This window comes from Boleophthalmus pectinirostris, unplaced genomic scaffold, assembly GCF_026225935.1.
Source record: "Boleophthalmus pectinirostris isolate CB_2022bp ecotype Guang Dong unplaced genomic scaffold, ASM2622593v1 HiC_scaffold_14, whole genome shotgun sequence".
NCBI classification, from domain to species: domain Eukaryota; kingdom Metazoa; phylum Chordata; class Actinopteri; order Gobiiformes; family Gobiidae; genus Boleophthalmus; species Boleophthalmus pectinirostris.
In genome coordinates, this window is record NW_026571047.1 from 7,590,075 (window position 1) to 7,613,331 (window position 23,257).

The 23,257-nt window shown below is 39.0% G+C and overlaps 1 protein-coding gene across 1 annotated transcript in view; it reads left to right on the plus strand.

The window, feature by feature from the left end:
* Positions 1-23,257, plus strand: part of LOC110173688 (ras-related protein Rab-26) — a 207,497-nt gene that overhangs the window by 69,805 nt on the left and 114,435 nt on the right. Inside the window, exon 4 of the mRNA XM_020939708.2 lies at positions 3,318-3,384. Coding sequence (XP_020795367.1) covers positions 3,318-3,384 — 67 coding nt within the window. The remainder of the gene's footprint in view (positions 1-3,317; positions 3,385-23,257) is intronic.

Consider the following 23,257-nt stretch of genomic DNA (forward strand, 5'->3'; position numbering starts at 1 on the left):
CATTTCCCCTTGTCTTCTTCTTTCAGCAATCTCAAAAACGGACTTTCTTTTGCGGCTAACTGCTCCTGGATTCTTGTCTGCCATTGCAACAAACTTTGTGCTAACTGCGAGGAAGATATAGATCAAAAAAGCCGCTAAGAACTGTTGCGTTGGTGGAGTAAACAGCGTCTGTGCGTCTTGCGTCTGTGGACTGCGTGACAGGCGTACGTAAACCACGTACCGGCGGCGCGCAGGCAAGTCAGTTACACTAGAAACGTAGGGAGATTGATTGACAGCCTGTCAGCTCACAGATAACGAGGCAGTGTCGTTATCTATTGGCAAATGTTTAGCCCCACCACGTCCAGAGTTGATGAATTTTTATTCTCTTTTTTTTGGTCATCATAATTACAAGGCTACTGCACCTCTATAATGCTATCATTGACAATTTGAAACAAAAAAATCCTCCATACAACCTTTAAGGAAAATTGTTAAGCACTCGGCACTAATGTGAGTCAGTATAGTCACATTTTCTTTGTGTTTTGGTCGTTTTTAAGCAGCTTTTCTGTATTTTACCTAAACAAATGACAATTTATGCCTCTCTTTATTGCTGACAGGGATTAAATTGGTTAAAAATAGGGACACCTGGTGTAACCGCGCTGAACTTGGCCGTGCAAAAGCCCATCTTGGTTGCAGGAATAACCCGTGTCTGTGTTTCCCTTTGACTGTCGTATAGTTTATCTGTGTTGTGAACAAATGGCCAGAACACGGTGCTGTCTTTTGTGGTTTTAATCTGCATGAAACAAAATATGTACTCAGGACAGGTCAGGATATCTCGGCTCAACACAGTGAGCAGCTCTACAAGGAGAGCAAGTCACATGAGCATCTAAAAGTTAGCTTCTGACAACTCTAAAAATCCATTACTGTGTAATAACTCATACCTTGTACAATATATATAGTATAATATTAGTTCAGAAATGTTCGAAATGACGTAAATAAGATTTACAATTAGGCTATGATCAAATAATGAATAATTAAACAGAAATACACAATTTACCGTATTTTCCGGGCTATTAGGCGCTCTGGATTATAAGGCGCACTGTCATTGAATGGTCTATTTTCGAAATTTTTTCACAAATAAACCGCACCGGACTTTAAAAGAAACACAACAGTTGGATGGCTCAGTGGGACTTTGTTTTTGGCGTTCACGGTGACTCTGGGCTTTGTTCAGTTGTGGCGTGTAGGGAGGATGCTGTCTGGGACCAACGGATTGTCGGCGTGTTCGCAGTGACTCAGTTGTTCAGTTGTGTCTAGAAGTGGCACATTGCACTCGCGTTTTCGGTTTGTTCCTCCGTTCCATTCCTCGTCGGCATGGAGTGATGAGTGTGTCTGTGGGTGTGTTTCACTGCGCGGTCGCTGTCTGCTCCGTGTGTGTTTGCGTGCGCTGCGGGTGGTGCGGCTTTGTAGTTTACTGAAGTCGTGCTGGGACACCCGAGTGGATTTGTGTATAGGGCGCTCTGGATTGTAGGTGCGCTGTCATTTTTTGATGGGGTTGGAGGCTTAAGAGCGCGTCTAATAGCCCAGAAAAGTACACTGACACATCTAACATCAGTGACCCACCTCGTGCCCATCTCTGAACTGGCAACATGCTCTCGGTGCTGGGGCACTTATCACTACTGGTCATCACAAAAGAACACTATTCAACCAAACTGCATTAGCCTCATAAGAGCAATGACAAGTGGAATCAAATGCCATGTAATTACCTTTACACTGGGACATTTCTTGTATAAAACTGGGACAAATCACTGATTTTGGATAAATCTGATGGGACAGGGGACACGGGACTCAAAACTGGGACTGTCTTGGGTAAACAGGGACATTTGGTCACCCTGAATGAAGTAAAAGCAACAGAGAACTGTACTTAAGTAAAAAATGTAGGCATCTGTATTTTACTTAAATACATTTTAAAGTGGGTACTTTTTTGTTTTATTTCACTGCATTTGACACCATGAATGTGTATTTTCTACTCCACCATATTTTGAACATGATTTTTATTATTGTGTGACACCTGATGTAAAGCCTGCAGTTTTTATTTTTTATTTTTTGGATCAAGTTCATAGTTTGAGCAAAGAAAAATATACAAATAAAAAGAGCTAGGAAGAAAACAATTGCAAATTCTATTGTTTCTTTTGGACAAAATTCAGCACAAACCTTCATCAAAATCACAAAATATTTAGACTTTTTACTTGAGGAGATTTAAACTGGAGTATATTTTTGCTTCAGTATCTGTATTTTTACTTAATTGCCCGGTCAAGCAGAAGTAAACAACAAGGCCAAAAATTCAAGTTAATGCATCTGATATAAAAATGTATTGAACAGATACATATGTACTCTAGTTTATGAAACTGTTGACCTTTTTTCTGTACCATTTTTGGTTCTAAAATTACATATGTTTTAAACAGACCATGTATGAAACATGGAACAAAAATTATTTCCCAAATTTCAAAGACCTGCAAATCATGTAAATAAATGGATGTATTTCATCATATCTTGTGTTATTCCATCTTTGAACTGTTGATGAAGGTACATGAAAAAAGTATTTAAAATGATAAAAATTTGCTTGGAAGGACTGACCTAATCTTGTACCATATGGTAGAAAACTATATGAAGCAAATATTCAAACCAGTTTGTTAAGGATATGTAAGTGAGAACCAAGAGTTATCACCAAAAAGTGCTGCATATTTCATTCCCTCTGTTACCGACATGAGTTTTAAAATTTTTTGTCAGCAACTTGAAAGAATATCACAGGTTTAACTTGACCCTGTTGAAGTGTAACTCTTTCCTACATTCTGATACTTTACTTATTTCAATAGTCCCTCTAGTTTCTGAATAAGAGCTATTTGAATGTAAAAAATCTGCCCGTTTCCCTCCATTACCGCTTGACCAGACCCATAAGTAAAAAAAAACAGAGTAATTCTTCCAACACTTCCTGGCATGACGAACACCAGCTCGCTAATAGCTTTCTGTTTTATTACACTCTTAATGATGTTTTTTGTAATTACTTTAGACCACCGTTGCTTTCTCTGTATAATTATGAGCGTTCTCCATTTCAACGTGTCTGGAAGTCATTAGTATGCAATAATTAAAGACGCATCGTGTAACTTTTCTGGTGGAGGGTCCGTCAGTTACTTTCCTTTATGGAGATTTTGTTGACACCAAGGCAGAGCAATGACATATCCATAGAAAGAAGCAGGTGACGGACCCCTAAACGAAAAGCGACATAGTGCCCTTTTAGATGTGCTGTTTTCTGTATGTAATTGTGTCTTGTGATTGTGTTACAGATCTGGGACACGGCCGGACAGGAGCGATTCCGCAGCGTCACCCATGCCTACTACCGAGACGCTCACGGTAAGGCCGCACGGTTTATCTTTAATCTAGTTTGAACGTGACCGGCATTTTGAAACGGTGCATGATGCAACCGAACCCGTGAGTCAGCAGTTGAGTTTTGCTGTTGGCACTTTGCAGCTGGTGTCTTCAACGTTACCGGGGGTGTGGTGCTAGCTGTAGGCACTGTTCTGTCTGATGCGTGTTTGACTTTAATGATGCTATATTACGCAAAATTGACTCTTGTGAGCTGTAAGTCATGTTATAATGCTGTGAACCCCTCAAAAACATGCCTGGTGTTGTGGTTTGTTTCATTCACATGTGTTTGAGAAACTCAGAGATCCCACAGTCATGGAAATCCTGGAAAAGTCATGGAAACTGAAAATGTCATGTTCTAGGCCTTGAAAAGTCATCCAATTTTAGTATCTCTTTCACGCAGCTACAAGTTCTCATGAGGCTATTGTTTATTTCTGAACATCTGTGCCTTTTGTTTAGAAGAGATGATAATAAATGCACAGACAGGATTATGAATGTTAAAAAACTATAATCTCAAACCATAAGGTGAGTGGGAAGGGTTCACATTTCAGATTTAGCCCTAAAATTCTGATCAGTTCTACACATGTTGGTGCCGTAAAGTCATGGAAAATTCACTTTAGGTCATGAAAAAGTCATGGAAAAGTTTTTAAATTTTATCAGTGAAAAAGAGTGGGAACCCTGGAAATCCTTTATGATTAGTCAGTCACTTAGCCAAACTAAGTGAGTCAGCCTGATATTGTCTAGCCAGGCTGACCCCACCTAGTGCCTCCGCTCAGTTTAATTTCTCTCCAGCAACTAGGTCAGGAATCAAAATGCACTAGACGGTTCGCAAAAACCCCAGAAGTGCGAGTTTGAGCACCAGCCAATCTGTGTTGACAATGATTCCCGAGATCGAGGATTTAAAGCCGGAACAAAGAGAATGTTTGGTGAATTTTATCAAGGAGAAAGACGTTATTGCCCTTCTTCCTATGGGGTTTGGGAAAAGCTTAATATACCAGTTAGCGGCGCATTACATATGTCACGACCAAATAGCAGCGATTGGTTAAATGGATAAAAAGTACCCGCCTACTATCAAACGAATCTTAATGCTGTGAGGTCAGATGGTTTGTACGAAGTGAAATGAAGTAAAACAAAGTAAAACCGGCTGATGAATCAGGCTAGGTCTTGTCTAGATGTCTGTATAACTTACACAGAATTCCCCATTGGCTGTTAGGGAGAACATGAACCTGCCTGGATGCTAACTAGAGTAGAGTGACCAGACGTCCCTATTTACTCGGGACAGTCCCAGTTTTAAGCCCTGTGTCCGATGTCCCAGCAGATTTATCCAAAACCTGAGATTTATCCCAGTTTTATACAAGAAATACCCCAGGTGTCCCTAGTTTTATTTATTTATTTGTTTATGTATTTATTTATTTGGAGGACAAGCCCTGGAGATGTGTCGCCATCCCGTTTTCAAAAAAACACAGAAAAAAACAAAACAACATCTACACAACCACACACACACTCACACACACTTGACAGTTAGACACGTAATAAATCAAATTTGAACAACAAAACTAAGACAGAGTTCAAATATAGTCACAAAATACAACAAGGTGAACAACAAAATTCAACAAGATGATCACAAACAATTCCACAGGTTATGTAAGTATTGCACCAGAGCATTTTTAAATGAAGGGACAGAAGTTAATGTGTGAATTGATGTGGGAAGATTGTTTTAATCAGAGAGCTTTATATTTATATGAGTGTTTTCCTATTTGTTTTTTGACTCTTGGGGATAACAAAAAAATATCTGATCTACATGACGTAATCTGTAAGAGGATCTGAATGGAATTAAATACTGTTTAAAATATTTAAGATAACTGAGATTAATGCATTTCAAGATAAATAATAATCAATTAAGTTGACATCGGGAGGACAGAATGAGCAGGACAGTGGGTGGAACATCACACAGTGGGGCGTTCTGAAGGGACAGTGGAGAATGAATCTGCACAAACTGTTTTGACCAATTTGATCCGTGCCAACAGTAAAGAGGGCCATACATTTTAATTTGTTTCGATGTTTAGAAATGACCAAAACACAAAGAAAATGTGACTATACAGACTCATATTTGTCATGAATGGGCCAAGTGCTAAACAGTTTTCTTTAATTACAGACTTGTTTCACAGTTTTATTATAACCAACCACCCCAAACCGAAGGTGGACGAAAATCTGGTAAACTTAAGGCACTGCTCTGCCTGAAGATCTGTTACTCAAATTAAACTTTAATCTGAGCTTTACCATATTTTAACACAATTTGATAAAAAAGAACTGACTTACTACAACAGATGAGCTGATTTGTGCTGTTAAACAAATTTCTATCAAACTCCTAAACAGGGTCATAAACACTTGTATTGGTCACAGGCTTCTGAAATGATGTGTTTATTTACGTCCATATTGTATTTTTTTTCTTGAGTTGTCAGACTATCTTAAAACTTTTTCGCCAGCGTTTGCGAATGTGTGCATTGTGTCACCCTGTTGAACGTTTTATCACAGAGACACATGTAGAATCCCCCAGTGAGATGTCAGTGCAAAGTGTCAATTGTGCAACTGCTGAATACTTGTTTCCTTTCCGTAGATATGTGTATACCTTGTGCAGTATTCCCTATTGGTTGTTAGCATTGTTACTTAAGGTCACAATCCTGCCCATTATGTGCTGTGTGATGCCCCAGAGAGTGTGGAGCTGCTACTAACTCAGCAGAATGAAAGTACAGGTAGCAGCAGTCACAGCAATTATCAGTGTACTAAAATACTGCAATACTCAAATTCTAGACACAATTTTAAGGTTAGGTTATCTTATTTGCCCTTTGCAGTTGACTTGTGAGATATAAGCCTTGTTGCAGTGTTGTTACCTCCTCAAAAGCATACCTAGAGTTGTGTTTTATTTGTTTGAGTACTGTATTTTTTGGACTGTAAGTCGCTCAGGAGTATAAGTCGCACTTTTTGGAGGAAATTTATTTGACAAAAACAGAGACCAGGAACTGACATTTCATCTTGAAAGTCAAGTTCTAGTAATACCAACAGAACAGAGAACAACAGACTGTTAATGTCACATATGAACAGTTCTTCAGATAAACTATAACATAAACAACAGAACAGAACAAGTTTACCAAACTCTCCATCTCACTCCAAATCACTAAATCCATTCAATTCTTCATCCTCGGTGTCACTTCTGAGCAACTCCAGGACCTCCGGAGGTAAACGGAGCGCCGCTTCCTCTTCTGTGTAGCTGTCATCAGACTCTGCATCAGTTCCAGTTAGAATTATTCCGGCCTTTCTGAATCCCGACAGGATGGTTTCGGTTGTCACTAAAGTCCGTGCTTTGAGCCATCCAGTGACTTCCAGGAAAGTTACATGGCACACCCTCCTGGTTGCCGTGAAGCTTTGTTCTCCATCCCCGCTTTCCGCCAGTCCCTCACAAGTTTCTCGCTCACTCTAAACTTTCTGCTGCTCGATTACCATTTTCAGCTCAATATTTCACTACTTGCAGCAAGACAGCAGCTCTTTCTGCTGGAGACATGCGCAGTAGAGTGAAGTGAGAGTGGTACAGGACTAATAGTAGCAGCAGATACTGACACACAAGACTCGAGCCTCTTGTGGCTATCAGTGTGAAAATTTTAATGTATAAGTCGCACCGGAGTATAAGTCGCAGGAAACACCCAAACCCATGAAACAAAGTGCGTCTTAGTCTGAAAAATACAATAATCCTTTTTTATTAGTCTGTCTATATTTCCAAAGCTCAGAAATGCTCTGTTCCATCTGGTGACCTCATGAAGTGGTAGTTTTCATTTTAACAATTATCTTTTGCCTTTAGTTCAGTAGAGATTGGCGTTTGAAAACACAGTGGAGCAATTCCTGTACTACCACATGACATCACAAGGTGGAATAAAGTGTCTTAGAGAAGAACCTAAATATGCAGGGTTTGTGTTTGAATGAAACAAAACACAACTCCAGATATGTTTGTGATGAGCAAACAACATTATCACAACATTATGAACAAATTTGTACTCAAGGCCGTCTTACGAACATTTTTTGCATTCACTAAACTTTTTCTTAACTGAAAATGTTCTTCTGGAAGACCAAATCCTACAGTCAAGTGCACTCGTAAAAACAAAAAATCTACAGTTTTAGAATATTATTACTCTGATAATGCAACAAAAAATTCTAATTCCTCCTTGACTGTAAGTTATATATTTTAAAAAAATTATTTCCTATAAACATATTACTCCGTGATCCAAAAAAATGTATGAGGAGTTTTATAGAGCATGTGTCTATTGGGTCTAACAGACTTTCACAGTGCTCTCCATATGGGCCTCTGTCACAGCCCTGTGCCTGGTCACCTCTCTGGACTCCCCCATCAAATTCTGCCTTTTTTTTTTTTTTTTTTTTTTTGGTGATGAGCCAGAAGGCGATGTAATCTCCCTCAGCTAGATTCATTCCACAATCCCAGAGCTCGAAAACAGGCAAAAATCAAGCAGTGAACAAGGACGGGGACCAGGATAAAAAATTTGAATACAATGAGATTTGACTTTTTTTTTTTCCATGATTCCCACTTACTTTGACTAGTACATAACTACAAAGTTGTCTTGCATTTCCCTCTCTTTTGTATATCCACTTAATGTTCGTCTCTCTTGTAAATATGCACTTCATGTTGTAAATATTGATGTTTGCCAAAAAACTGAAAATGAATGAAGAATGAAATGAAGACTTCTTGGAAACTTACCCAGTGTTTGTGTTTAGCTCTTCCCTGTTAAATGAGTCCAGAGTCAGAGTCCATTCTTCACAGCGTTCTCCATCTGTTACAAACTGTTAAATAAAGCAGAGTGAAGATGACAGGCGGCCAGGGCAGAAGATCCAGACAGAGCACAGCTGTCTCCGAACATGTCCATCGACTGACATGAAGGAAGTTTAATATTGACTGCTAGGCTTAAGACAAGAAACTCTTTTGCTCATGAATACTGGTCTATTTCACTTAAACGTAGTTGGTTCTGTGTTGGTAAAATTCCATTCCATTTGTTGCAGTAGTACACAACCACGTCCTCTGTTTCTACACTGGTGTCGGTTTCTGTGTTTCATAGAGAATGGGGTTGTTGTGTACTATTACTTCAAAGACCCAAAACCAGCATCCCAGAGCACAGAGGTGGGACCAAGTCTTTGTTTGACAAGGCTCAAGTATGTCTCAAGTCTTTGACCTCAAGTCCGAGTCAAGCCCCAAATCAAATACAGGCAAATTCAAGTCGCATCTTGAGTCACTGGCCCAAAAGTCCAAGTCAAGTCCAAGTCAAGTCCAAGTTGTCTGCTTTGAGCTTCAAGTCATTTCAAGTCTTAAAACCAAAGTACCAAATATAGCTTAGATTTTAGCAATTTATTTGACTTTTAAGATAAATTGTACTTCATAATTTTGATTCCTCAAAATCATAGTATATTTGTATATGAGCATTTGTAGAGTATATAAGGGTTGTAGAAAATTAGACAGAAAGAATTCAGATTTAAAAGTGCATCTCAAGTCTCCTCAAGTCATAGGCCTCAAGTCCAAGTCAAGTCCCAATTCACTGACCTTAACCCTCTCCAGGCAGGTGTTGCAAATTTGCAACAGCTAAATGCCAATTGCCTACTTACTCCAAATCCATATTTTATGAGCTTTTTTTTTACTCAGGAGCCTTTTTTCACATCCATGCTGATAAACGTGGACGATGCAGACTGTGTAAGAACGGCTCCACACAAACGGCCTGCCAGAAGTGCAAAGTACTTTTGTTGTTTACAAAGAATAAAAATTGTTTGTTGGAGAACCACACAAAAAAGTGATGTTGTTCTGCCACTGTAAAGCTGTTACACTGTGCTTTATGTTTTCATTGTTATTAAAAGTGATATACACATAAAGTTAGTGTTCATATAATTTTCAGTCTTCAGTGTTAATTTACCACACTGCACCAATGCTGCAAATCTGAAACAATCCAGAACACACTACACGTGAAGGTCTCTCAAACAAAAAGTCAGGATTGTATATTACTACCCCATATGATCTTTTTCCCCAAAATATCAGATTTTTTCCTGTTAATAAAATTTAATTTGAGCCTGAGAGGGTTAAAGTCCAAGTAAAGTCCCAAATCTTCGTCCATTTTATCAAGTCAAGTTTCAAGTCCTAAAAGTAGTGACTCAAGTCTGACTTGAGTCCAAGTCGTGACTTGCAAGTCCCACCTCTTCCAGAAGATATTTTCTATTTATTCATCATTTTTAAAACAGACCTATTACCGTATTTTTCGGAATATGTAAGTTGCCCTTTTTTATGGTTTGGGTTGTCCTATGACTTATACTTCAGTGCTACTTATATATTAAAATGTTCACACTGACAACCGCGAGAGGGCGCTCTAGGCTTGTGTGATAGGATCTGCTACTCCTATTACTCCTGTACCACTGTCACTTCACAGTACTGCGCATGTCTCCTGCATGTGTCCTGCTGCAAGAAGTGAAATATGCAGCTGAAAACGGTAATCAAGCAGCAGAAATAAAGTTTGGAGTGAGCAAGAAACTTGAATAATTCATACTGGAACTGGTGCTGAGTCTGATGAGAGCTAAGGAAGAGGAAGAGGGGCTCCGTTTACCTCCGGAGGTCACAGAGTTGCTCAGAAGTGACACCGAGGATGAAGAATTCAATGGATTTAGTGATTTGGAGTAAGATGGAGAGTTTGGTAAACTTGTTCTGTTCTGTTGTTTATGTTATAGTTTATCTGAAGAACTGTTCATATGTGACATTAACAGTCTGTTGTTCTCTCTTCTATTGTTGTTACTGTAGCTTGCCTTTCAAGATGAAATGTCATTTCCCCCAAAAAGTGCATCTTATAGTTCGGTGTGACTTATTATGTTTTTTCTTCAGTCCAAAAAATACAATATATAAAATTGTCTTTTCTGAGCTTTTAACCATGTTATAGGTGTTTCCTTTTCTCATTTACCCTCTCGTTGTGGTGTTTAGTTTTCTAAAGCGGATGTCGACTGGCTCATTTCTTTTATTAAGTCTTTTAGATGAATATTGTGATTAAAAATGTGCAAATGATAACATAAGCATCCACAAGTATCCTAGAATATAACTATATTCCAGACACAAGCACAAGATGTCTTCTTTAGAATATAAAATACCTATGCAAAGGTGAGCATTCACAGAGCTTGAAATATAGTATGATATAGGAGCATAAATCATTCCTTGCCAGCCTTTATCTTCCACTGACACTGACATTCCCATTACCTTTTCACTTTCTTTGCGCCACGGCAGTATTCTGTCACCATCCACTGTTAATCCAGTAAGGACACAGTGCTAAACCGAAGCATTCTTTACTTCTAATGAAACTGTCAGGTGAGTAGCCCGCTTGTATTTGTCATAGAGTAGAAAGGTCTCCAGTCTGTTTAACAAATGAATATAAAAGTACAAATATACACAACATTAGTCATTTCTGTAAGTCCTCTCTTGCTCTCACTCTTCAGGTTGTGTTTATCCACTGTCAGTCACTACTTTAAACCCACACAGCACGACTGCAACTGTGTGACTTTGAAAAAACATCTCTTTTGAGGGTAGCAACAAAAATACATCTTAAGTTATCTGTACTGTTCCAGAAAACATAACCTTGATTTGTCCCACAGTGGGGAATTACAGTGTTCAAGTTCAAGAACAGAAATTGGAAATTACACAATCAAAGTCAGGATAAACAACAATTAAAACTTAACAATGTACATAAAATCTCACACAACGCTGTCAGTAGAGTAGTACAAATGTCTGCGGCGTTACGACCTCATTATCAGCTAACGACTGTTGTGGTAATATAAAAATTTCTTGGCTAACTTTTGAATTAAAAGAAATGAGGTCTGTATTTTGCCATGGATAAAAATAGTTTGAAAGAGGTGTCAGAGCTGTAGTCTGCAGGTACAGTAACAACATTCTAGTTTTTTTTTTTTTTTCCTGTCTTTTCTCTCACTGAGCTTCAAATTTTTGATATTGTTGAACGTTGAAAAGCCTGGTGTCATTCTTTCAGATGATGTCGTCAGTGGCATGGGGATAAAAATAGAATGGATAGATAAAGCTGATGGTTGATTTTGCATAATGGAGGTAAAAACTTGACCTCCCAAAATGATATATCGATCATGTATTGAGTGAGAAGTCGATTTCAGGCAATTACCATGCCAGGCCAATAATAATACTCCATTAGTCTTGTATAGCGCTTTCCCAGATGCTCAAAGTCACTTTACAATTTGGTGCATTGTTTATTCAGTCCATGTCGCCCTGTGGTGGTAAACTAATGTTGTAGCCACAGCTGCCCTGGGACACACTGAAACCATCAACATTCACACACACCATATTCATACCTGGCCATATGGGTGAAGTGCCTTGTTTAAAGACACAACAACAGTTTTTGCCACTGACACCCCACTGTACAGTACAGTACATGTACAGTATTGTCCTGTAGTAAACTGAGTTATAGTTATTACATATAGGGATGCACCGATCCAATACTGTTATAGGATATTGGCTTCCAAATATCAGTTCAGCCGATATCCTGGTTGGACTTATAAATTGACTGTATTTTTCGGACTATAAGTTGTTCCAGAGTCGCACCAGTCAAAAAAATGCGTAATGATGAAGAAAAAAAAAAACATAAGTTGCACTAAACTGTAAGTCACACTTTTTGAGGGAACCAACATTTCATCTTGAAAGACAAGTTCTAGTTAAAACAATAGAAGAGAGAACAACAGACTGTTAATGTCACATATGAACAGTTCTTCAGATAAACTATAGCATAAACAACAGAACAGAACAAGTTTACCAAACTCTCCATCTCACTCCAAATCACTAAATCCATTAAATCCTTCATCCTTAGTGTGACTTCTGAGTAACTCCATCACCTCCAGAAGTAAACAGTGCGCCGCTTCCTCTTCTGTGTCGCTGTCGTCAGACTCAGCATCAGTTCCAGTTACAATTATTCTGGTCTTTCTGAATCCTGACAGGATGGTTTCGGTGTCACTGAAGTCCAGGCTTTGTCCATCCATCCAGTGACTTCCAGGAAAGTTGCATGGTGCATCCTCCTGGTGTCACAAGTTTCTCCCCAGACTTTCTTTCTGCTGCTCAATTACCATTTTCAGATGCATATCGTTTGCAGATTTCGCGACTTGCAGTTTGTAATCTGCAAAATATGGTTTTCTTTTTGGGGGCATTTGTGTTCAGTCTTAGTCGTCTTTATAAGTTTGTTTAAATGTAAAATTGTCAGTGATACAGAAGTAATGGTGTGATCGACTGACATGATACAGACAGAACAGAGGCTCTTTCTGCAGGAGACATGCGCAGTAGACAGTGACAGTGTTACAAGAGGAATAGGAGTAGCAGATACTGGCACACAAGCCCAGAGCACCCTCTTGCTGAAGTCACAGTACCACCCAAATCATGAAAAGTGTTAATTGTAGTCCAAAAAAACACGGTATGTAATTTGACTTTTTAGAACAGACCTGGACATTGTACAGCTCCCAGATCAGTCTGACCAGCCCATTTAACCTAATTTGGAATTACAAAATAAAATATTTTATCATTTTATCTCATGCATGGACTAAAGCTGCACTGCTTTTATTTTAATTACATTTTTTGTAAGGTAACCTCACTTTTTCATTGCTTAGTCATAACATAAACTCTTATTAGCTCGTCAAAACAATGATACTTACTGCTTTTTATAAAGAAATACAATTAATATTATGCAGAATTGATTTAGACATTTTGGCCCAATCCTCCACAATATTTTCTGTGTTTCATGTAATCCCATGGAAAAAATAAGTGCCCACCCTTGATTTAGAGGTTTTAGTCGGCTTAGAAAGTCTCAGGATGTTTGAATTTTTATTTACTTAAAGCTGTGAGCGATAAATAACAGTTACATAACACATAAGGATCAGCTTAGTTGTATTTTATTTTTGTTTAAAGGACATAAATACTGTTTGCAGATACTTAAATCCTTACTATTGGAATTTGTTTCAGATGTGAAAAAGCTGGATCGGATCCCTAATTACATCGCATATAGTAAATTAAAAATGGCCCTATATATCTGCCTCAGAATATTGACAAAGCTTATTGAACATCAGCTACACTTGATTAAAAATACCGGTCTCTCCATTGCCATGAAAAGACAGTTGATCTCTCACTAAAAAGTGTAAAAAGTGCAAAAATACAGGAGCAGCAAAGGAACCGTGGCAGTCCCCAAACTCTGCCATGTGTTTGTTTTATTCACGGCTGGCCTGGGTCACTGCTGCGGTCATTAGGCCTTTAATGAGACCACAGAGATGCACACAATCAGAGCACATAAGCATCTGGCTGCACCCGCTCCCTGCAATCTGCCCCATCCATCTGGAGCCAGGGCCCCCGTGAAGGCTCCGATAACAGGTAGCATTCTGATCCTTTCACACCCCCTCCTCGCTGGAGCAGAGCGTATGTCATTTACCCCGAACAGAGCCGGACCGGAGGCGTGATAAGACCAGGGGACCAAGGTGGAAAAAGAGACCGGATTTAAAGAAGAGCCATTGTGCTTGAGCCTGCTATATAATATATGACCTGGGTCTCCAATAGGCAGCATGAGGACCAACTCTTACCCCGAGCGGATCTGGGCCGTCCCACGAGACCCTAAACCTGATTTCAATGTGTCGTTTCAGATTCATTAGTTACCACATTGCCACGTTTATATGAGAGCTTTAATTTCTAATAAAAATTATTTAACTCCACTTTAAAAAGACCATGTAAACACTTAATTCTTAATGAAAATTATTATTTGAAATTAAACTTACTTCCGAAGTGGGTGGGTGGTTTATTCCGATTTTGAAGCTGAATTAATTTATTCTTCGATCATGTAAACGTTTATTCTTCTTAAAAATAATTCCAGTGGTTCAGAGCATGCTCGTTGGGTCGCCCTTCTGTCGTGATCCGGACGATTCGGCTCCACCAGTCCTGGTTTTCACCGGACCGGTCGATCTGGACCCCGGTTTGGGGACTTTTTGTCGACGTTCAGGCCCTCAAAATCGCGATTGTTTGCAAGGAAAAAAAATAAGAATTATAAGAAACCGAGCAAGAACAATACCCCTCGCCGGGCCAATGATCCACCCACATTCACATTCATAATCCACATTCGCCAAGACAGAGAGGCAACGCCTGGCAAATTACACCATGATCTGCCAATGGATCGTAGATGCCTGGACTAAGGGATCAGTCTCAAGTGTCGTCCGTTTGTTTTGCTTAATGCATTTTATAATCCGGTGCTCCTTATGTATGAAAATAGACGATAGAATTTAATATTATATATAATACACCTTATAATCCAGTGGAATTTATAGTCCGAAAAATACGGTAATACTACATTTTGACTGATAGTACATATGATTGTATACACATCTGTCTCTTGACATACAGTGCCCAGTCATGGTTGCACACTTTGCTAAACTAAACTATACAGTAGGCCCTCTTCAAGCTGCCGCCTGGCAACTTTCATTTCAGCCAAAAAAATACGGCGCCACACTTCCTGCTCCATTCATTATTTATTAGGAATTAGCTGAGTTGTGCTAAAATAAATCCATATTTAAATTAGACAGAGGAGAGCAGGTTACAGAAACATAATCCAGGACCTTTACTACGATGTAAATACTTCACCGGATGAAGAATAGACTAGAACAGAAATGAGTAGTCTATCCAGGACTACACACTCTGAGTCTACATACATGAATGAGGCTAACTGAACATGGAGGACAGTGTAATTACAGAAAAGGGAGATGGGATTCAGCAAGATTTAACAGCTCTCCAGAGACACAGGCTTTTAGTGATGAAATTCATACTATTACCAATGTCACTTCTCAGAAATGATCGAACTGGAAAGATTAAAGGTCTTTCTGAAAAATCTTACACCCCAGGGTAGAAACAGCTCTTTTTATCTCTGGCACTAATTGGACAACCGTAAGTAACTGCTTTGCAATTTATCCACTATAAAGCTTTTAGTCTTTTATCATGGCCCGGACAATATTAGAAGGAACCTTATGTGATATTATGATTTTACAACACACATCTTAAACTATTTTTGTTTTGTTTCATTCACAAATGTTCATCACACAGACCCTGCATATTTAGGATGAGTTCTCTCAAATACACTCTGTTGTGATGTCATGTGGTAATACAGGAAGTGCTCCACTGTGTTTTTAATTGCATACACCTTCACTAGAATCATTTGGATCATTTCAGACCTGGAACTTGACCTTGCAGAATTAGGATTTATTTGCTCGACGGTAGGTGGGTACTTTTTTTATTTAACCAACCGCTGCTATTTGGTCGTGACATATGTAATGAGCCAAATCCCGTAGGAAGAAGGGCAATAATGTCTTTCCTCTTGATAAAATTCACCAAACATTCTCTTTGTTCTGGCTTGAAATCCTCGATCTTGGGAATGGTTGCCAACACAGAATGTATGGCTTCGTCTACATCGATCTCGACGCTTTGTTTACTGTTGTGCTGTTCAGACAGGTGCTTGAGTTTGACGTCATGGCTTCGCAGCTCTTAACTGATTGGCTGGTGTGCGGTCTACAACTTCCGGGATTCTTGCAAACCGTCTAGTATATTTTGATTTAGATTATTTTATTCCTGACCCAGTCGCTTTACAGAAATGAAATTGAGCAGAGGCACTAGGTGGCGCCAAACTGGCTAGGCAATTACTGAACTAAAGCAAAAAAGGTAGCTGTCAACTTGAGAATGACCACTTCATGACATCACAAGGTAGAACAGAGCATTTTGAGTTTTGGAGATGTTGAAACTTGCATCAATTTTAATTTGGATCTCTTTCATTTATCCAAAACTTATGTCACAGAAAATATATGGTGTTGTTTTTTTGAAATATGCATTTTATAACATGCATTCCCTCACCCGGTGTTTTGATCTGAGCTGTTTGTACTATTTTCTGTCTAAACTTGAATATATACTGATGGGTTAGCTTTCCAACTGAACTATTGCCACAAAATCTGTATGTTTGCCTGGAAGGTTGTACTATAAATTTAAACCAATGTTTTGTCTGCAGTTCTTGTTTCAGGACAAGTTTATTGCACACTAAAATAAATAAGTCTTTTCACCAGGGGAAAAATGTAGACAGACTAATAACAAAGGGTTACTCAAACATGTGTGAATGAAACAAAACACAACTCCAGCTCTGTTTTTGAAGAGGAAACATTATAACATGACTTAAAGCTCAAGAGTCAATTTTACACTACAGCTGTAACACAATAGTTCATTTGTTTATTTGTTTTTCAAAATAAAAACAAAAAAAACCAAACTAATATTTTCTTCATTATGTGAAAAATGGAAAAAATGGATAACGACTTGTCTTTTGATTTTGTGTTTAAATGAATAATGAAAAAAATGAATAACTGCCTTTCCCCCGTTTCTGTGACTTAAACTGCGATACCGGACTTTTACGCCGCATACAGACATGCCCGGAGGTGTGCCCGCATAGACTGTTGGGTGATCAGAACTGAGAGCGGGACCAGACCAGGACTGAAACCAGAACTGAGACTGGTTTAGACCTGGTTTAGACCTGGTTTAGACCTGGTTTAGTCCTGGTTTAGTCCTGGTTTAGACCTGGTTTAGTCCTGGTTTAGACCTGGTTTAGACCTGTTTAGTCCTGGTTTAGACCTGGTTTAGACCTGGTTTAGTCCTGGTTTAGACCTGGTTTAGACCTGGTTTAGTCCTGGTTTAGACCTGGTTTAGACCTGGTTTAGACCTGTATTAGTCCTGGTTCAGTCCTGGTTCAGTCTGGCATTGCAGTTTAAGTCACAGAAACGGGAAACATCCGTTATCCGTTTTTTTCCATTCTTCATTTAAACACAAAATCAAAAACTGAAAAAATGAATCATCATCTGTTTTTTTTTTTTTCATTTTGGTTTTGGAGACAAATAATGAAGAAAATAGTTTTTCTTATTTTTGGTTTTATTTCAAAAAATAAATGAACAAATGAAAAAAAGATTGTTATAGTTTGGTGTTTTGGTTCTCAACTCAATCCAATCTGAAAGCAGAATGAGCCTCACATCAGTCTCTCATTTGTGTTGCCAATTTCAAAGCTGAAATCAGTTGGTTTAAACCTAAAATGCTTCTCTCTGATCTGAATGGTCACTATCTAAACCCCAGCACCTGTAGCCTGTCCATATACTGTGAATGAGACAGACTTGGATTTGTTCTCTATCTGCAGGTTAAACACTGGCAACCCAGGTTCAGTCGTGTTTGTACCTTTTATAAAACAGTAAAAGCGCAGGCAACATCCTGTTCCATTACAGCTTGACGAGAGTAAAAATGAGCTTTCGTGTTATTATCTTTCATAAGAGAAACGCCTAATTAAGAAAATCATGTAGACAATCCCTTTGCAAACCGAGGTAGAAAAGAAAATGACAGGAAAGTTCAAGTGAAGTCAGCTTACAGAAAGAGTGGGGTGATTCAAGTTAAAAAAGCCCAGACTGTCAAGTGTGTTCCAGCAGTAATAAGAACACTTTATTTCTGGATTTGAACATATCATGTATGCGCCAAAAAGAAACTCCAGTCTGACCAATTTCTGTTAATAAGAGAACATGATTTCACAGTTTTTGCATGTTTTTCAAGCTGTTGTTTTTCAAACTTTACAACTGATGTCATCAACATTCCCTGGGCATGTGATGCTAACTGTAGGCACAGCTCTGTCTAAGGGCCTGTTTACACGAGAACGTTTGTGGGTAAAAACGACAAAATCTTTTATCAGAAGTGCCTTTCGTTTAGACGGTGACAGTGTTTTTGGGGCTTAAAAACGCAAAAATCTGAAACCACCCTCCAGAGTGGAAAAGTTGAATCCGCTCTGCTGTAGTGTTTCCATCTACACTGCCCAAGACGCAAAACTCTGGTCAGATCTGCTCACGTTACGTACGCATTTACGTCACATACATACAGTACACAGAAACCTGGCATGCATAGCCAATCGAATTTCACACACTTTTGCGTCACCATATGCATGCAGATTTCCTCCCGAAAACTCTCGTCTGAACGCAGAATAAAAAGTGAAGAAGAGACGCCACGTGAAGAAGTGAAGAAGAGGGACATGCACTGACACGCTCTTTTTCCTCGAACGGCGGAACTCAGAAGAACTCAGAGGAGACCGAGCAAGGATTCCGAGATAGAATCCAAGAAGGCTGCGCTCAGTGTCACCTTGTCACTTCACTTCACTTGTATGCACTATTTTCATTGTGTTTGGAAGCTTTGGTGGTTTAAATGACAATTTCAGTCACTCGCATTTCTGCAATACCTAACTATTTCAGTCACTCATATTTCTGCAATGCCTTACTGCGTCCGGATCACTGCCTATGGGTATGATAGTATTACTGCAATACCTTACTGCAGGGGTTTCCAACCTTTTTCCTCCACTGAGCTACCTTTACAAAACAAAAACACCAGAGAGCTACTCATTTTAGCGGTCGCGGGAAACTGAGTATATACAAGAACCACGGCCTTAGATGGGATACAGTTTGATACTTTAAAAACCTAAACCATTTATTACTGCACAAAGTTAGGCAACAAAATTATACATTTACAACGGTAATAGCCATTTAATTAACCAAAATTGTGTTATTCAGCACACTGCATATAATTCAGAGACGTCTTGGCAAGCTACTTGAAAGGGGGTGGAGAGTTACTGGTTGTTCCCGATCTACAAGTGGGGATCACTATCTATGGTTTTGGTAGTCTGTTTCGCTCATGTTTTTAGCTCATTTCCTGCTATCTAACGTGCCAAAATGATCGACACCAACACTTACACTTCACTAATATACTGAATTATACTATTTACACTGAAAGCAACAACAGTTTTCCGGTTAGAGTCCATGTTTTTCAAGTCGGACACACAAAACATAATAAAACGGTTGAAACGCGCATGTGATGGCATATCCGAGATCCAAGTGGGAGACAGATGGATACACGATCGCAGCTTTATACATTAAACAGTTCTACCTTAAATTTACTCGATTACAGGTGGTTTTATAGCTCACAAATACAGGAATTTTGCCTCTCCACAAATCTGACCTGTAACTTGCTCTGGTTTGGTCCCCATTAAGATTAGAAAAGTTTAATACCATACTGTGAAACCTTCCAGACAAAGCACTAAGATCCCTGCGGAGAAAAGCATTTGACGGACGCTCCACCGGAAAGAGTTACACAACGCACCCATCTCCTGAACCTCTAGCATAGGCACACGTGTAGAACCTCCAAAGCGTTATGTCACTGCAAAGTATCAACTGGAATGAATGCATAGAATATAGAATAGAATGCTCTCTGGTAATAGATGTGCAGTAAAGTATGAAGCCAATATATACGGAGCTAAGGTAGGCCCTATAGAATGATTCTTCTGTCCTTTTCTATTCAAAGTCAGTCTCTGTGATGGCTTCGGTTTGCTGTAATAGGCCTTACCCTGTAGAGGAGCTGAAAAGGGCAGCAAAGATACACTCCTGACTGTGCAGATTGCCTCTTTTGTGGGCTTCAGCTTCCTGTTATTTGTGACATTTTCAGAGCTGTTTACCATTGAAAAGATACGATGTTGTGTCTTAACTGTAGCCACAGCAACAATTTAAATTTTCATCATTTTGAAACCTTCGGAAAGCATTCTTGTCATATTTATTTGTTAGACAGACGTGGGCAGTGCTCAGTTACATTTACTTAAGAAACTTTTTAATAAAATTGTGCTTTTCAGAGTACTAAAAATGTAAATACCAGACCACCTAGATCTAGTATACACCCATGAACCACTATGGAACATTCCTGGATGACTGAGGGTACACAGATATAAGGCCACATGGTAATATAATGGAGTATTACAATTTTAGACTGTATAAAGAAGTGGACTAAGCGAGTGCGACGTCACCCACAGCGTTCGACTCCACTCAAATGAAGCTTACAGTGCTAATGGTTACAAGGGTGAATTTGGAGCCAAGCTTTTAATGGACAAATAGCAAAATAAAAACACCAGGATCATGTAGAGCGGGTTAATATGAACATTTTAAGATGATAATCATGAGGTTCACTAGCCTGATTCATCAGCCACTTTCACTTTGTAGAAACCGTCTGACCTCGCAGCATCAGGATTTGTTTGCTCGATGGTAGACGGGTACTTTTTAAAATTTAACCAATCGCTGCTATTTGCTCTGACATATGCAATGTGCTAAATCCCGTAGGAAGAAGGGCAATAATGTATTTCCTCTTGATAAAATTCACCAAATATTCTCTTTGTTCCAGCTGTAAATCCTCTACCTCAGGAATCGTTGCCAACACAGAATGTCTGGCTTCGTTTACATCCATCTTGACCACATTGTTTACAGTTTACTTACCCAGACGTATGCTTGAGTTTGACGTCATGGCTTCACAGCTCCTGACTGATTGGCCGGTGTGCGGTCTACAACTTCTGGGGTTCTTGCAAACTGTCTAGTGTATTCTGATTCTTGACCTAGTCGCTGAAGAGAAATGAAATTGAGCAGAGGCACTAAGTGGCCCCAGCCTGACTTGAGGTTCACTGCAGCAGTTAGAGAGAGAGGGGCCACAGTATTCTAATGTGGAGCCAGAGTCAGAAGGAGCCACATGCAAACTTCCTATTTGGAATGCACCGTTAGCTATGTCCATTTACAGCCTATGGTTGAAAATTGTATTTTCGAAATAAAGAGTGTTTTTAATTATCATTGTGGTATCGGATTCAGTATTGAATATCGAGTCTACTCCTTAGTATTGAAATCAAGTGCAAAATTGAAATGTTATTTTCTATTGGTTTGAGCACTAATAGATACCAGTGAGAGGTTTTAAGTTAAAGGTGTACTGTGCAACTTTCTGTGTGGAGGGTCTGCCACCATGGAGATCTTTTTGCTTTGCCTGGATTTTTTTACCCTATCGTCTGTTTACATGGAGACAAGCAACAAGCCAATTTACAGGTCAGATTTGTGGAGAGAGGGCCACTTACAGTAGAATGCGTATTTTTCAAGGTATTGCTATATTGCAAAAAATAAATAAAAAAAATAAAAAAATAAAAAAACTATAATTGAATAATAAGCACATTTAATATCATACTGTGGTACATTCCATGGAAAATAATCTCCATAGCATATCTCCATGGACACAACCATGTGCAGAAAAGGTGCATAGTGCACCTTTAAGTTGTAGAAATGGTAATGCAGTGGTTGCCGTTGTGCTATTGGTGTGAAACTTCAATTCAGTTCCTTTATTGTCCTTGTCATATAAAATAACAAAACTTCTAAATTTCCCATAGAATCTGTCGAATTTCCAAAAGAAGTGGACAAACCATAAACCTCATTAGACCTGCTGCCAATATCTGTCACGTCTGGAGCAGAAGTAGGACCCAAAATGCAAAACTGCATTTCCAAAGTTGTTTAATGAACAAACACAAATCCAAAACAGACGTGAGAGTCATAATGACAATGAACCAACAACAGGCAGGGGAGTACACAGGGTAAATATGCACACACATGAATGACACACAGGTGAGACACATTAGGGCGGGGCAAACAATCAAGACAGGAAGTAAAACTAAAAATTACAAGCAGACAAAACAAATGTCAAAATAAAACACCAAATACAACCACTACAGACATGAACCATGACAATATCGCTGTTATGCATCTGTCTTTCTGCATTGCATCTCATTAATCTTAGTCTCTGAAAGTAAAACTGACTATTTTACTTACATCTTTCATATCATAACTAATCTTGATGTAGCTCTATCCATTTTAACTGTCAGTGCACTGTATTTGTTTACAATCGTGCATTCATTTTCTATATGTTTTTTCATCTTGAGACTAGCTGTAATAGCCAAGCCTAGATGCCAGTCCTGTTCAGCTGAGGGAGCTTGAACTGATTGCAGCAGAAGTACCACACAACGTCCGGGTTGGTTGTTTTGGTCGGTCAGTGATTGGGGCTGTACTTGACTCCGGTTGCAATCAGCATCAGCGGTGGGGCCAGTGTTTTTCTAGAGTGGAAAGTGAACGTGAAAAGGGCTAATAGAAGTTTAAACTTCTCTTTTTTTAATATTACACTTATTACTTAATTATCTCTTCATTATAAAGATCAAACTGACTCAAGAGTGTACATGATCTTTTTTTTTTCACATTTGGCTCAGAAAAAAAAGGTCAGTTTTGATGAGTGACAGTTCCATGTAATTCAAACAATTTGCCCACGACAGATATATAATCAGCTCATATGTCAGCTGTGTACTGTCTGCATTATTAAGTGTATTGTTCAGTCATCAGGAAGTGCACGGTTAGCATGCTTGTTGTTACCATTACCTGAATGGCAAAAATCTGCACTGGCCTCATTATCACTCTGATTTTTGCCTGTTGTGGCACTTCGACCAAACTTTTGTTACCTCCAGTTGAGAGAAAAGCACAGACGTCATCCTTGTCCACAAATGCACAAAGCTCTTACCTCCTGCATGTTTTTTCACAAACTACACAGTCCAAACTGACTCTAAAATAGGCTGTTGACGTCACCATGTTTGTTTTGGTTCGCTTGAGTGATTCGCCTTTGGCTTCCGCACAAACCTCAATGCTGCGTGTTCAGTCTGCTCGCCCAATTAACCGTACAGCGGGCACACGCCAAGATGACTTCTCGTGAGTTTGTGACCTCATGGATATAGCGTGAATCCATTTCGCTGTGTAAGTTTAGGAGACAGCTCTTTTTATCATCATTAATTGGACAGCCACAAGTAACTGCTTTCCAATTTATACAGTAAAAGTAGCTCTAAGAATATTGATAGTGTGTAGGTCTGCA